The sequence below is a fragment of the Belonocnema kinseyi genome, chromosome 3 (genome assembly GCF_010883055.1).
Source record: "Belonocnema kinseyi isolate 2016_QV_RU_SX_M_011 chromosome 3, B_treatae_v1, whole genome shotgun sequence".
Classification (NCBI taxonomy): domain Eukaryota; kingdom Metazoa; phylum Arthropoda; class Insecta; order Hymenoptera; family Cynipidae; genus Belonocnema; species Belonocnema kinseyi.
This window is the reverse complement of record NC_046659.1, coordinates 123,054,009-123,070,816: the sequence shown is the minus strand read 5'-3', so window position 1 is coordinate 123,070,816 and position 16,808 is coordinate 123,054,009. Positions and strand designations below refer to the sequence as shown.

Genomic DNA, 16,808 nt, shown 5'->3' with positions numbered 1-16,808 from the left:
CATATATCTAGTCGGGAGTGGTGCTGACTGAAAACAGATGATTTGGAGCGATTCGCGCGCCATCTGTTGATCATTCTAAGGACTTATTGAACTGCCCTCGTACTAAATAATTTTCTCTTTTTAGGCAAGGGGGAAAAGTGGACCTCTATTCACTTTCGACGTTCACGACGATGTTCGTGTGATGCATGATGCTTCCATCGAAACGGAAGAATCGCATGCTGGAAAAGTTTTGCTTAGGTTCGTGATTTAATCTCTATTTAAAATTCACCTCGCTCACTTTTTCATAAATTGTGTGATTAAAAAAAATATATATTTATCTTTACAGATCTTGGTATGAGAGAAATAAGCACATTTTCCCTGCGAGTAGATGGGAACCTTTCGACCCAACTAAGAGCTACGACAAGTATACCGTTTCTGACAAGAAAAAGAAAGACAAGCTTTAATAATGGGTAGTTTTATAGTTAAAATTAACATAATTATAAGTAATAGTATAGCGCTAGTCATTTTAAGCTTTGAGTAACAGAGGATCTCACAAAAAATGTATAGAAAAGTACTTTCTTTTGGAGAAAAGTTGTAACAAGATTCCAATCCCTTCTATAACAAAATGTAAAAAGTTTGAAAAACTCGTAATTTTAAGTGAATAAATATTTTACCATTTTTCCGAAAAACTTGTTCTTTTTGGAGTTTTTAGAGTAAATACTTGACCACTCTAGAGTAATAATTTTACCAGGGTGGCTGAAAAACTTAATTTTCAAAATTCACTGGTTTTTCGTTTTCCTTGACTATTAATATTTAAAGGCCAAAATTCCAATTTTGTAACATTTTTAATATAGAATCTTTCATAAATGGAATAAAAATATTTTTAATTTAAGGTTATACATTTGTTTATTTATTATTCTCAGTACTATCACAGGCTAATTTACTTGAAACAAAAATATGACCTACCTATTTAATCAGAAAAAGTGATTCATTTCTAACCCAAAGAGTGAATAAAAGTGACTAATCTTCTTTTCAATGTAAAATAATTCGATTCATGAAACTTCAAAATAATTCAAGTTAATAATACAATATAAAATAATGCAATAATTCAAATAAATTGGAAAAAATCGAACAAATCTAATTGGTTTTAGTCGAATTGGAGCGAATTTAGAGAAGATTGAGATAAATGAGAAGAAACCGATTAAATTCATAAAAATTAAAGATGAATTGAACAAATCAAGTTAATTGAAGAATATTTAAACACCAAGAAATTAATTCAATTCATTTAGTTTGAAATCAGTTTAGAATAATTCAAGAGAATTTGAAAGGGTTTGATGAATTGCTTAAAATACTTCAATGTTAGTTGAAAAGACTTCAACATGAATTAAACTAAAACAAAACAAAAACCATTGAATCAAGTAGAATTGAATGAATATATAAGAATTTATGTGAATTGAAAAAATACAAGAGAATTATAAAGACTTTGAAAGAAGTCAGGATAAATTAAGAACAATTCAGTGTAAATTCCAAATAAATTGCAAAAAAATATTTGAAAATCTCTTTAAATGTTTGAAATACTAATACGAACCTCTCACTTACTGTGAATATTTGAATACATTCTTTGAAACCCATTAAAATATGATAATCCGTGGAATTCCATGAAATTTGATATTTCTGGAAATTCTGGATTATGTACCAAAACACCTTGAGAACTTTTAAAATAATTGAAATACTCGGTAATCTTATAAATTCCCTTGGAAAATTTGGCAATATCTTGAAAACTTTTGCGGATTCTGTTAAATTATTTAAAATCTCCTGGAATTCCAAGCAATTCTTTACAGTCGTATTACCATTTTTTAATACTTTTTAAAGCTCTTGAAAATGCCTGAACTCTTTTAAAATACCCCTAAAATATTTTAAATACCACTAAATTATTGAAATTAATTAAAAATTCCTTGGAATCTTTTTAATTACCCTAAATATTTCTAATTCTTTAAATTCATTGAAGCCCCTGGACATTTTTTTAAGCTTTAAAAAATTGCAAATTGCAAATTGCTTGGAATTTTTAAGAATATCCTGAAATCTTTGGTAATACTTTGAAATATTTGAATGTCTTTAAAACTGTAAGAATTCTCTTAATTATTATAAATAAATTCTTTGACATCCATAAAAATATGATAAATTTTCGGGATAAATTAATAGGAAATAATTAATTCTCCCTGAATTCAGGGCAAATTCCGAAAGAATTGCAAAAAATATTTGACAATATTTTCAAATCTTTAAACCCTACGCAATCATAAATATATATATTTTTTAATCCAGCATTAAAATATTATAAAATCCCTTGAAATTCTGTGAAATCTGATATTTCCTGAAACCCTGGGAAATTTATTTAAATACATTGCGAGCTTTTTAAATTCCTTTAAATCATTGAAATCCTCGGAGTTCTAGTAATCCCTTGGAATCTATTAAAATATTTTATAACCTTACAGGTTCTATAAAATTGTTTCATATCTTCCGAATTCTAAGAATTTCTTTACAACCGCATGTATTTTTTTTTAATTTCTCGAAATCCTTGGAATTCCCTTCAATTCTTTTTAATCCCTCAAAAATGCCTAGGAATGTTTTAAAATACTCCAAAATATTTTGAAACCTTTAAAATCTCTTCAAATTAATTAAATCAATCAAAAAATTCGTTGAATTGTCCAAATCTTTTGAAGTCCATTTTAACGTTTTTAATCTCTTAAAAATGCCTTGAATTTTTCTAAGATATCCTCAAATGTTTCAAATCGTTCGAAATCCCATGAAGTTACTGAAATCGATTGAAAATTACTCGAAATCTTCTAAAACACCCTAAAACATTTCAAATACTTAAAATTCTTTAGAAATCTCTTGGAATTTTTTTAAATTTCCAAAAATCTTTCAAATCTGTTGGAATTACATCAAATTATTTAAATCGATTAAAAATACCCTAAGATATTTCAAATAATTTTAAATCTATCAAAATACTATAAAACCTCGTGAAATTACATGAAACCTGATACTTTCTGTATTCCGGGATAAAATAAAAATACCCTGAGAACTTTACTAATCTCTCAAAATAACTAAAACCTTTGAAAATCTTACAAAATTTCTTGGAATATTTTTAAATAGCCTAAAATATTTCAAAAGAATTCAAGAAAACTCAAAAATAGGTATAGGTATAGACCTAAATTACATACTGGTTAAAATAATGCTTTGATATTGCCTAAAATCATGAAAATTTTATCAAAATACCTTAAGAGCTTTTAAAATGAATGTGTTGAAATGAAAATGTGTTTTCTATAATTTTCAATGGCTTCCCGTTTTTTAAATAATGTGGCAAGAATTTTGGATAAAAACATTATTATAATTAAGGAAACTTCTCTCAAGATTATTATTTTTAATGTTATAAACAAATGTAATAATAATCAGTTTTTTTCAATGCCACTTCTTTTCATTGATAACTTCATGCTATTTTTATCAACATTCATAATTAGTTGATTAATTTTATGTTTGTTTAAAACTTTTTTATAAACAAATGCATTATTTGGGCACCTGTCGACGGAAAAATTCGTTTTTTCTCGATAACGGTCCTTTTAATTAATGCATTCGTTTAGTAAATTTGTTTAGAAAATAATTTTCATGGACTTCCCAATTAAAAGAAGTGACATTGGAAAAAATGAATTTTTCTATCGACAAATATCCGTGTAGTACATATTTTAACTTAAATTGCTTTTAACAACAAAATAATTGATCAACAAATTATGAATTTTGCTGAAATTATCATAACGTATCCAATTGAAAGGACGTAAATCGAAATAAAACGAATTTTTTCGTTAACATAATACATCTGTTTATTAAATATTTTTGAAAACATTTTAAAATTTATCAACTAATTATGATAGTGTTGCTGAAATTATCGTAATGTCCCCAATTGAAATGACTGGCATTGGGAAAAAAGAATTTTTCCGTGAACGGATGCCCGAGTAATGCATTTGTTTAAAAAAATGATCAAATTGATCAAAAAATTATAAATTTTGCTGAAATAAATTATCATGAGGTTCCTAATTTAAAAAACTGACATCGAAGAAGTCAAATTTTTCTGCGGACAAATTCCTGAATAATAAATTTTCTCATTCAATTTGTTTATAATATTAACAAGTATATTCATAAGACAAATTATTTTCATTATAATATTATTTCTATTCGAATTTCTTGCAATGTAAATTATAAAATCGTAAAATTAATGAAAAGTATAGAAAACACATATTCAACCAATAATTTGATTATGGCATTTTTTTTTAATTTTATCATGATGGAATATCTTTATCTAATATAAATTGATTCAAGCAAATGTAATAAATTAAAAATCAGACTGGACAGGTTTCTTTGAAATTTTATCAGCTTTTGTTTGATTTTTTTGGCTCATATTATTTTTTTTTCTTCTGCTGTTAGCCAATGACTTTGGTCGATTGCGCGCATGCGTAGTACATATGATCTTGTCTTTTTCGTCAGTTTCTGATCGAGTTCCATGTGGAACGATACGAGTAAAGATGGGACGTTTGCGTTTATAATTATTTACATTTTACATTAGTTAATTTCACATTCTGCTGCAGTGTCAGTGACTGTGAAATACGTAGATTCATTTATTAATGAATTCAAGTATCGCGAGGTTTCCATCAAAGAAGACTGAAAGGATTATAGCAAAAGTGAATTGTCGAGTGAGTGAAAGTCGTTTGCAACATTTTGACCTCGTTGATACCTTCATCAGCAATGATATCCTCGTGACACATTCCATGCATTTTTTCTTCTAAAACGATTAAGCTCGAGGGAAAGTAATTGCTAGAAATTAGAAAAAGGGATTTTTAAAAACATCAAACTCCATAATGACCAGCACGGAGTCACGTGACGTAATCCGCGTTGGTTCACGGAAAAGTGAGGTAAACATTTTTACATTTCTTCCACACAATTATCATAAACTTTATATTCAAGCTCACAATATTTTCGTATTTCCTTCTCAAGTATTATTCCACTTGCCTTATGAATAGAAACAACGAATTACGCAGTATTGACTTTTGTTTTGCATTTTTCATACTTTTCAAGTTTTTTATTTTTAAAGAGGAAACACGAGCGGCATTTTTATTCAAATCTTGATAAGGCTTTTACGATGTTGTGAATTTGAAATATATTAAACTGAACTTTGCAATCGAAATAACACAAAATACAGCTGCAAAAATGGGAAAGAAAGTAGATAAGAATGATCAAAGATACTGTCTCTGTTTGTCGCATATTTCATTAATATTCATTGGATTATGAACCTGAATAATTTTAATACGTATCTATCTTCTACATATGCCAGGTAAATTTAAAGTAGACCTGATACTGTTTTCATGAATAATATATTACATATTGTTTTTTTCTTGAATAAATCAAGCTGCTCTAGTCGAGAATTTTTTTCACAGATTGACAGTAAAACTATTTTAGCAAGAATTTACCCAAATCAAAAGATTTAAACATGAATTCATCTAATATTTACGTAATTTTTTTCGTGGTTTGTTCAGAAAAAAATATAATCAACATGGAAAAATAGCTGATGATTTAACTATAATAAAAATTATTTCAGATTATATAAAATTGTGATGTAAGAAACTTTGTCTTTTCGTATTTTTTGTTCATTTTATGTTTTAAACAATTATTTACAATTTTCAGTTTAAAATAATAGTTTCTCATAGTAAACAACTACAGAGAAGAAAAAACTTTTTAAATCTAATAATTCTATATCATAATTAGTATTCACATCATATTCCTCTTTTGAACGTATTGTTAAATGCATGATAGGTCATTTCGAGAGTTGACGCTTACTCAGCAATTCTCTTTCCATAAACATAGTTGCCTAGCCTAGGTTCATCGCAAATATGTGTCCCCGTTAAATTTTAGATGAGAATTAATCTTTTTTTAAGCTGTTTTGTTGAGCATTTTATTATTTTGTTGAAAATTTAACTTTTTGTTCAAAAGTCATCTTTTTGACCGAAAATCAAAGTGTTCAGTTGAAGATTCGTCCTTTTAGATTTAAAATTAATCTTTCACGGTAGAAAAGTCATATTTTTTTATTGAAATAAATAAATCAACTTGAATTTTTTAAATTTAAATCTGAAATTATTTTTTTTATTCCGTTTAAAAAAAATTCTAAATGAAAAACGCACCAAATTCCGGTGAACACAGGCACGGCCGTTAGAAACCTAAAATTCCAATAACAGGAAAAATTAATTATACATAAATTTGCATATTGTTTCGAGCTTTACATCTTGTTGTAAGTTTAATCTAAGTTTCATTTCTTTCAGCTGGCTTTGATTCAAACTAGGCATGTTATCAGTTGTTTAAAGGAATATTATCCAATGAAAAAATTTGAAATAGGTAAGATGTAATTATTGTTAATTTTAATTTATTCTACATATTTACACGTAAATTCAAGGTGCCGCAGATCAGAAGAACGTTAGAAAATTGTGTTGGTCAGGGAAAGTCAGGCATTTTTAAGAAGAAAAAATCGCAAAAGTCAATCATCGGACTTCCATAATTTTCAAGTGCTTTTCAAAGTTTCAAGGGATTTTAAAATATTTCAGTGGATTTAAAATATTTTAGTGTATTTAAAAAGATTCCGTGGGATTTCATAAAATTTTCGACGATTTTAATTATTTGAATGGATTTTAAAACACTCAAGGCATTTTGAGTAATTTTCTAGGAATGGTCGAATTTCAAAGATTTTCAAAGATTTTCCAAGCCTTTTTATAATTTTAAAGATCTCAGGTTATTTTAAAAGATTTTAAAGAATTTGCAATTTATTTCAATTAATAGAAAGGGATATAAAAAAATATTGTAATGTTTAATATTTTAGAGTGTTTTTAAAAGTTCTAAGAAATTTTCAAAAAATTAAAAACATTTCAAGGTATTTTAAAATATTTTAAACATCTTAGGCAATTTTTAATAAATATCAGTAATTTGAAGTAACCAGTATCTAATTCAGGTCTATGTCTGTATTTTTTTAAAATTTTCTTGAATTCCTTTAAGATATTTCAGGGTATTTTGATTTAAAAATAATTTGAAAGATATTAGGGTGTTTTTTTTTTAATTCCGAGGAATTTTCAAGGCCTTTAAAAATCTGAAGTTATTTCAAATTATTTGAAATATCAGGATATTTTTAATAGATTTTAATAATTGGATGTGATTCCAACAGGTTTGAAAGATTTTTTATTATTTTTTAAAATTCCAAGTTATGTCCAAGAACATAAAAAATTCTCAGGACATTTTCAAGAGACTAAAAAATTTTGAGGGGCATTCCAAGGATTTTTTTGATTTTAAGGTATTAAAAAAACATTACATACAGTTATAAAGAAATTCTTAGAATTTTTGAAGATATGAAACAATTTTACGGAACCTGTAAGGTTTTAAAATATTTTAAACGATTTCAAGGGATTTTATCAGATATCCTAAGACTGCAGTGATTTTAAGTGATTTTAAAAGCTCTTAGTGGATTTTAATAAAATTTCCAGGATTTCAAGAAATATCAGATCTGATCGAATTTCACATGATTTTAGCATATTTTAATGGATTTCAAAAAATGCATTCACAAGTTGTGAGGGATTTCTTAGCGTGACAAAGATTTGAAAATATTTTTTGCAATTCATTTGGAATTTGCCCTGGATTATTATTAATTTATCCTGATTTCTTTTACCTTCTTGGGTATTCTCTTGACTTTTTTAATTAACTTGAGTTCTTGGAAATTCACTCAATTCTACTAAATTTAATGGACTTTAAATAAAAAATTTGTTTCATACTGACTGAAGTCTTTCAAATTTACCTTGAATTCTTAGTTTTTTAAATTAAATTCTCTTGTATTCAATTAATTTTTTCATATTTTTTATTTTTTTCAAATTGATTTTTGTTAATTCGTCATACATTTGTATGAATTTTTTCGAAATTGTCTCACTTCTCTTAAGTTGATGTAAATTCCTGCTAATTTTACTGAAATTTAATAGGTCACATTTTCACTTTTTTAAAGTAACTTTTGTTCTGGAAGCACTAAGAGTAATAAATTCAAAATAATGTAGAATATTAAATTGTCGGTATTTAAATATTAATAGTTAGGGAAAATGAAAAATCAGTCTGGGAAAAGTTAGGAATTTTTGAAAATGAAGTTTTTCGGCCACCCTAAAGTTTCCTCAAATTTTGAAATTACAATTTTATATCTAGAAATTCCAGAACTGGTTATTTTTAACATAAAAGATTTGTTTTCTTTTAAAGAAAAAAATTATGAATATTTCCATTGGAATTTATTTCTTATATTGCTCTACGACAAACGTAATTGCAAATCTTATTTCAGCGTAACAACTTTTTTGCATGATTTGTAAAAGTAGCAGGTAATAAATGTTTGACAGTTATGTAAAATATGTACTAAAGAAGAAATATTAGATATTATAACGACCGTTTCATAATTGATATTTGCAGTATTTTAATTTTGCATTGTTTACTCTCACTTCAACACGTCATGTCATACTAAAATCTCGACAAGGCCTTTCTAAAATCTAAATGAAATCGATAATGAAAGTTAGGAACTTTTTTCCTTGAATGGAAATTCCAAATAATATCAATTTACTTTTATTATTTCTAGTAACAATGAGCACAAAAGGTGATAAAATTTTGGACAAGTCCTTGCCAAAAATTGGAGAAAAATCTCTTTTCACAGAGGAGCTCGAGTTGGCCCTAGAGCAAGGAAGAGTTGATTTTTTGGTTCATTCGTTAAAAGACTTGCCCACAACCTTACCCAAAGGAATGATCCTGGGTGCAATACTGAAGTATATATTCAATTCTTTTCCAAAAAGCCATTAAAGTATTTATCGTGTTTATACATTCAATTTTCCTCTAATTTTCAGACGCGAAGATGAACGTGATGCCGTAGTAATGTCTAAAAAACACCAAGGTGAAAAACTAGATACATTGCCAGAAGGGAGTGTAATTGGTACGAGTTCATTACGAAGATCCGCACAATTAGCGAGAAATATGCCGAAATTGAAAGTAGAGAATATTCGAGGAAACTTGAACACGAGATTGAAAAAACTGGACGACGAAGACGGACCTTTTTCAGCAATCATTTTGGCAGCAGCGGGATTGAAAAGGATGGGCTGGCAAGATCGGATAAGTCAGGTATAATAACAATTTGCATAATTAGTAGTTTATAACGTGGTCTATAAATATGGTCTGTATTTGATTAATCACATTCATCATTAGCTGAAAAATCAGTTTGTTCCTTGACCCATTTTTCACCATATTCTGGTCATTGTCCACGCAATCAGTGCTCAAATTAAAGATCTCTTTCTGCAGATACTGGAACCAGAGGAGGCCTTGTATGCCATTGGCCAAGGAGCCTTAGGCGTTGAGTGCCGAGAGTCAGACTGGGAAATCCTTTCTCTTCTGGAACCATTGTATGACGTTGATTCTACGCTCAGATGTGTTTGTGAACGATCCTTTTTGAAAACTCTAGGCGGTGGTTGTTCTGCACCTGTTGCCGTTTCCTCTTCTCTGGAAGGAGAGAATTTAACAATCACGGGTGCCGTTTGGTCCCTGGATGGCCAAACTTTAATTCAAAATACTTTAAAAAGGAAATTGTTTATACCGGATGACGATGGTGAACCTCCAAAGTAAGACTAATTCGAAATATTTCATACTTCACACTCTTTACCGCAGACCAATGTTTTACATTTTTTGAAGGATTCATCCATTTCCCCTTTTTTGCAAGAAAATTTCCCCTTTTTCGATTAAACGCGAACTGAATTCATAGAACTCAATAAGAAAACACAAATCTTTTTGGTTGAAAATTCATTCTTTTTACTTTAAAAGTTGACTCATAATTTTGGCTCAGAATTAATTTTTCGTTGATTGGAAATTTAATTATTACATTAAAATTTCAATTATTTTGTTAAAGCAGGGTGTCTAGCGATTCTTGGGAACATAGTTCAAGGTCTTTTCGCGGTTTTAGAGGTCAAGAAATCAAAATTTTCCAGGTCTCCTTTTTTATATCAAATAATGAAGTAAACTTTTGTCATATATGTAAAAAATGAGCCATTTCATTTTTCATGGGCCATAAATTTATGAAGAAAGCCGAAACGTAAATAAACAAATTCTTAATTTTTTGCGAAGGTGGGTCGTCTTTGTGAAATTTTGAGGAATATTTTTAAATCTTTGTAATGTCTTTGAAATCACTGAAATCTTTGTGAAGTGTTACAAACCTTAGTGAAAGCTTGAAATTTTGGTGAAATCTTTTGGCATTTTTCAAAGATTTTATAAAATCTTTAAAATTCTTGAAATCTTCTCAAATGTGTTGAAACCTTTTGAAATCGCTTAAAATCTTTGAAACCTTTATGAATTCTTTAAAGAAATTGTGAAATCTTCTCTAAGTCTTTTGTATTCGTTTGAAATCACTGGAATATTTGAAATCTTTGTTAAATCTTTTGAAGTCTTATAAAAAATTTTGATTTTGTTTAAAATATTTGAAATTTTTTTAAATCTTTTAAATCTGTTGTACTGTACCCTTGTTTAAATCTTTAAAGTCCTTGAAATCTACGAAAACTTAAAAAAAATCTTTGAAGTCCTTGAAATCTGGTGTACTGCACCCTTGTTGAAATCGTTGAAATTCTTGTATTGTTTTGAAATCTTTATGAATGTTTTATGAAATCTTTGAAACTTTTGTGAAATCTTTTGGCATCTCATAAAAAATTTTGAAGTTATTCAAAATCTTTGAAATATTTTGAAATTTAAAATCTGTGCAATGTTCGAAATTTTAGCGAAATCTTTGTGAAATCGTTGGAATTATTTAAATTATTACAAATCTTAGTAAAATCTTTTGATATCTCCTACAAAATTTTGAAATTGTTTAAAATCTTTGACATGTTTTGAAATATTAGAAATGTGGTTTAATATACCCTTTTTAAAATCTTTAAACTGTTTTGTAAGTTTTAAAATCATTGTGAAATGTTCGAAATCTTTGGGGAATTTTTTGAATGTTTGAAATCCTTGAAATCTTTTGAAATATTTTAAAAATCTTTCTTGAATCTTTGTTTGGAAAATCTTTTGTATTCGTCGAAGTCTTTGAATTATTTGAAATATTTTGAGATCTAAAATGTTTTTAAAACCTCCTCAAATCGTTTCAAATCTTTGAAATCTGGTGTACTTTTTCAAATCTTTGAAATCCTTTAAATCTTTAAAGTTTTAAAATGTTTGTGAAATTGCTGTGAAATCTGTATTAAAATCTGGCATGCGCACCCTTTTTAAATCGTTATTATCTGTGAAATCTTTATGAAACGTTAAAGACATTTAAAATATTTTGAAATCTTTAGAAATATTTCGTAACCTTTTGAAATCTGTTGTACACCCAAAAATCGAGTGGTCAACCCCTCGAAAAATCCGTTGTATGGCCATGTCTTATTCTAATTCTGAAACTAAATTAATATCGAAATTTTAAATTAATAATTTCTATAATTTCTAAGTTGAACAGCTCAACAAAAAGTGCCTTAAAATATCTTTATTTATTCTGGAATAAACAAAAAAAAAATTATATCTTGAAGGATAAACAAATTTTCTGCAGCAAGATTTTTTCTAAGTGATATGTTTCTTTCATAATAGGCTAAAATATTTAAATTACTCTTGGCGTTTCCATAAAATTACTGTTTTAAAAGAAAAGAAAAAAAGAATAATTAAAATTCAAGGTTTTCGTGAAAAAATCAAGGAGATTTTCAGGTTTTCAAGATTTAAAAAAAAAAAATCAAGGAGAGTTCCAGGTTTTCAAGGTCACTGGAAACCCTGTGAAGTCATATTTTTTTTGTCGAAAATTGATTTTTATCTTGAAGATTCAACCTTTTTGGTTAAAAAACAACTATTTTGTTAAAAATTCGTTTTTTGTGCATAAATTTAACTGTTTTTGATTAGAAACTAGTCATTTTTGTTTGAAATATCAACTATTACAATTTTCCTTGAGTAGTCATCTTTTTTTTAGTTAAAAGTTAATTCTTCTTAATATAAAAGGCAACTATTATATTTTTGGTTCAGAACTGATCACTTTTGATTAAAAATTGAAGTATTTTGTTGAAAATTTGACTATTTTGTTAAAAAGTTATCTTTTTTGGTCGAAAATTTTTTCGTTTTTTTTTTTTTTTGCAAATTCAACAATTGGGTTGTGATTTTTTTCTTTTTTTTTAACTCAGACCCGCTTTTCGTCGCAAAATCCAACTACTTTGTTCAAAATTCGTCTTTTTGGGATAAATGTTACTTTTTTATTTTAAACAATTTAGTTGAGAATTCATATTTTTTTGGTTGGAAATTAATTCATTCTAACTGAAAAGTCTATAATTACATTTGTTGGTTCAGAATTAATCTTTTTTTTTCGAAAATCGTTATTTTTTGCCTAAAAATTCAAAAATTTGTTTAAAATTTTGTTCCTTTGACTGAAAAACTTTTTTTAGTTGAAAAATCAATTATTTTATTTTAAAAATCTTCTTTTTGGGCTAAAATTAACTATTTTTTATTCGTAACTAAAATCTTTTGTGTTTAAAACATAGGCTGTTACAATTGAGTTGAGAATTCATCTTTTTTTTTGTCCAATATTATATTTGTTGGTTCAGAATTCATCTTTTTTGTTCGAAAATAGTTTTTTTGCTTGTAAATTCAACAACTGGGTTGAAGTTTTTTTCCGTTGACTGAAAAGCTGCTTTTTTGGTTAAAAATAAATTATTTTGTTTAAATCATAATCTTTTTGGAATGAAGTTAACTGTTTTTTTATTTGTAACTGAAATATTTTGCGGTTAAACTATCAACTATTGCAGTTTTAATTGAGAATTCATCCTTTTTTTGGATAAAAATCTATTTTTTTTGTCAAAAAATTAATCATTTGGGATGAATTTATCTGTTTTTTTTTTTATATGAAACTGAAATATTTTGTGGTTGAACTATCAAATATTAGTTTTAATTGAAAATTAATTTTTGTTTATAAAAAAAAATTATTTTGTTTAAAAAATCATCTTTTTGGGATGAATTTAACTGATTTTTTAAATTGCAACTGAAATATTTTGTCGTTAAAATATAAACTATTGCAGTTTTAATTGATCAAAAGGATTCAGACTGAGAAGTATTGTCCAGAAAGTCAATTTTAAAATCGTACGAATTTTAATTTTAATCACTGATACTTGTAGAGAATTTCAAGGCGTATCTTTTTTTCCTTTATCAAATATTTCCAGGTTTTACCGTCTTTGAAGTAATTGATAAAAACTATATTTGTCGAAAACAAAAAATGTAAACCTTTTTTCACTTTTAACTCGAGCTGACAATTTTTAGAATTTATTGATTATTACAGTTTTAGCTGAGAATTCACCTTTTTTTGTTGAAAATTAATTCTGAAAAAGTCTACAATTATATTTTTTGTTTAGAGTTCATCTCTTTTGTATGAAAATTAAATTATTTTCTGCAAATTGAACTATTTTGTTGAAAAATGACTTCTTTTTTAAAAAACTGTTTTTGACAAACAATTTTGGTTTTAAAATGAATCTATTTTTGTTTAAAAAAAATCAATTCTTTGGGTAGAAAATTATCTTTTTTGTATAAATTGAGTAAATCTCGGATTAGAAGCTCAACTGTTTTGCATAAAATTCGTCTTTTTTGCTTGAAAATTCAACAATTTTATTTACATTTTTTCCTTTCTTAATTGAAAAATCTTTCTTTTTTAAACATTAAACTATTTTTTAACTATTATTTTTGCAGGCCTTTGGTTGTAAATGAATCTTTTCGGGTTTACTTAAAACTTTAATGTTTTTTTTAAATATTCGACTTTTTAGCTTAAAAATTCATTTTTTTTTTTGCTTGAAAATTACACTACTTTGTTGAAAATGTAATATATATCGACTTGAAATCTTAGGAATATCGTATACCAAAATTAATTTTTTTAAAGAATTTATTCGCCTATTTTTCTGAATTATTCTTCATTTTAGTTACTCCAACTTTGAATCTAAATAGAATTATTTTCCACCAGAAAATGTCCATATCGAGAACCTCGCTTATACTGCAGCGTCGCACCGGGAAAAGTGAGTGGCCTAAGTCTTGCAGGTGCCGAAGACCTTGGAAAAGAAGTCGCGAAAAATCTGGTGGACAAAAACGCTTTGGAAATCATGTCCGCGGCTAGAAACGAAATTCTTAACTCATCTTAACCCTCTAAACCCTTGTTTATTTCGAATCCAGAAAACTGATCCAAATTGGTACTTATGTTTACCATATTTGGTACGAGCTCAAGCCTCGAAATGTAGCTCGTTTAAATATTTTGAAATGTAGCTCTCTGTAAATAAGAGACTACGCAAACGGCTGCGAACATGTTTTCATTCATTAAACATGGAGTCTAATTTTCTAAAACTTTAAACTAGTGCCAATCAGTAAACTGGGACTTGCAATACCAGCCCATGTTTTGTTAATTTTTTTTTTAGTCAAAAGATTATATACATGGTTACCAAAATCATATTCCAGTCAGTTTAGGGTCTTGTTCCACAAACCAGCATTACCAGTGAGTCCTTTATATCGGTTCTTTTTGTATCGCCCTGTACATATTTCAGCAGGATTTAAAAAAAATCTCTGCACTTCCAAAACATTTATTATATGTACATAAGAAATCATGATTATCACTGCCTTTTCTAATGATCTACAGCGCAACAGACTCGGGAACTTGAAAAATTTATTGAAATTCAAACTGATTTTTCACCGACATGGGTATGGGGTCATTCACAAAATATGTGAGCATGATGCAGAGGGGACTTAAAAGTCCCTAAAAAATGTATCGGATATTTTCTGAATGGGGCCCCTATCTACCTCCGAAATTCGGCAAATAATATATTGTGCAGTAAAATGTGCATCGTTAGTAACTTATATATAATTGTATGTAAGAAAGTATTATTATGGTGGAAAGTAAACTTAAAATATGACAATGGTGTTGACTTTTTAAGTCTACAAATTATATTTATCTGTTACTCAATGACCTACACTGTTGTCTGTACAATGCTTATATCAATACATGTTATTATTACAAACATTATACGATTTGTATGCAATATATATGTATAAAATGTACATTTCGAACGGCTTGTTGCAGGCAACGTAAAATAGGGGATTTTTCTAAGCGATTCTAGAATTGTAAATAAAAAAAATGGTAAATTATTGTTAATAAAAATGGAGGTTGTGTCGTTGAAAACTGATCAATTTCTTGAAAAGCCTCCTTCCTCTGAAAATCCTTTAAGCATCCATCTTTCGAAGTTTATCTGTTTATTTGGTATCATACCTTATTACAAGAATAGACATTTCTATACATAGATGTTTGAAAACCATTTCGAGAATGTCCTAGTCTTTGGAAACACGTTTACCTTGCATTTGAGAAAAAGCAACGAGATTCCCTCCAAAATATGGAAAGGACAGATCTCATAATTGAGCAAATGCACTAAAGTCTATCATTCCTACTGCAAACGAGTCATTCAGCAAAAATTTCAGTTTCCCTCTGCGAAGTTCTTTTATAAATGCAATTTCACTGGAAAACCCACATCAATTTTAAGAAGACTTTCAAGCAGTTCAAAACGATTTTATGATCGTCGGTGTTAAGTGTTTAACAAGGTGTTCAACAAACACTAAAACTTGTCAAACAGGAAAGTTTCAAGTATAAAATCAAGTCGATGAGCATAAGTATAATGCTGGGTATTTTTAGCAATAATAAATTTCACGATGTATTTAGGAAAGTTTTGTTTAAAGTATTTTGAAAATTACGACTATTCGAGCGTTGTTGCTACGAAAATATCCAAACGCTTCGAGTTCAATTTTTGTCAAGTATGCTCAAAAAATTTAGAACGTGATAAACAATGAACTCAATGGAAATTTCACGAGTCAATACGCAAGACTTAGATGTTTTAACACGAACTAATCAAAGTCGCACTACTTTACGCAAGAAGAAGAATTTTCTACTAATGTTGCTTTTATTGGTATGAAAACAACGAGGTTTTTTCAGACGTTTATTCGACATCTTCTTCCGCCATCACACCTTGTGGGTTGAGTCTCTGCAATTTAATTAAGGATTGCATTACTATTTTACTTGTTACTTTTTATTTTATGTTACTTGTTTCGTTATCGAAAATTGCTTACCTGACCAACAGCAGGCAACCGCTGTAAAAGAAGGTGGAACACTTGAGGTGGCAGTGTTTTTTGAAGAACTTGAAGTAAGTGATGAGGCTGACCACAAACTGCAACTGCGTTAGCCAAATGCTCAATTCCACCATCCAGGTCCCCTGATGCCAGCAATTCTTCTCCCAACTCCACCTTTAATAATTATTTTCGTTAAATAATACATAAAATCAACAAATTTAGAAATAAATTGACAATGTCTACTGATCAGGCAACTGGAAATTTTCGGGGTTTTCTCGACCATTTTAAAGGTCTCTTTTTTGTAATTTGTCACAGAATAACCAGTAGAAATGGGTATTTCGACACTATCAGGGTGGCGACTATTTTCTAAATTTTCTTCTTCCGACTTTCTCACGGTAATATTCGTGATTTTCCCTGGTTTATAAAAAAAAATAACTCTCTTGGCGAAACCCACCGTTTTTCACATATACGAGGGTAGTTCAATAAGTCCTTAGAATGATCAACAGATGGCGCGCGAATCGCTCCAAATCATCTGTTTTCAGTCAGCACCACTCCTGACTAGATATATGGTGCAGTCACAGTCCACATCTTCTGAGTTTACG

General features: G+C 28.2%; 3 protein-coding genes across 4 annotated transcripts in view; 2 read left to right on the top strand and 1 right to left on the bottom strand.

Annotated features, from left to right (window-relative positions):
* The window catches only part of LOC117170176 (protein FAM50 homolog), a 5,937-nt gene extending 5,275 nt beyond the window's left edge, over nt 1–662 (top strand). Inside the window, exons 4-5 of the mRNA XM_033356754.1 lie at nt 125–237; nt 326–662. Coding sequence (XP_033212645.1) covers nt 125–237; nt 326–443 — 231 coding nt within the window. The 3' untranslated portion in view covers nt 444–662. The remainder of the gene's footprint in view (nt 1–124; nt 238–325) is intronic.
* A 3,861-nt stretch (nt 663–4,523) lies between these two features.
* Nucleotides 4,524–15,271, top strand: LOC117168724 (porphobilinogen deaminase). 2 transcript variants are annotated; one of them, XM_033354447.1, is made up of 6 exons: nt 4,524–4,940; nt 6,342–6,414; nt 8,666–8,849; nt 8,928–9,198; nt 9,376–9,692; nt 14,069–15,271. In XM_033354447.1, the coding sequence occupies exons 1-6, from the start codon at nt 4,887–4,889 to the stop codon at nt 14,241–14,243; spliced, it is 1,074 nt and encodes a 357-aa protein (XP_033210338.1). In that variant the 5' UTR covers nt 4,524–4,886; the 3' UTR covers nt 14,244–15,271. The 2 variants fall into 2 exon arrangements, with proteins under 2 accessions (XP_033210338.1, XP_033210339.1); XM_033354448.1 differs by lacking the exon at nt 4,524–4,940 and adding an exon at nt 5,241–5,359.
* Nucleotides 15,019–16,808, bottom strand: part of LOC117168725 (mitochondrial import receptor subunit TOM20 homolog) — an 8,268-nt gene continuing 6,478 nt past the window's right edge. Inside the window, exons 3-4 of the mRNA XM_033354450.1 lie at nt 16,207–16,380; nt 15,019–16,121 (exon numbers count right to left, since the gene is read on the bottom strand). Of these exons, the coding sequence (XP_033210341.1) occupies nt 16,077–16,121; nt 16,207–16,380 (219 nt within the window). The 3' untranslated portion in view covers nt 15,019–16,076. The remainder of the gene's footprint in view (nt 16,122–16,206; nt 16,381–16,808) is intronic.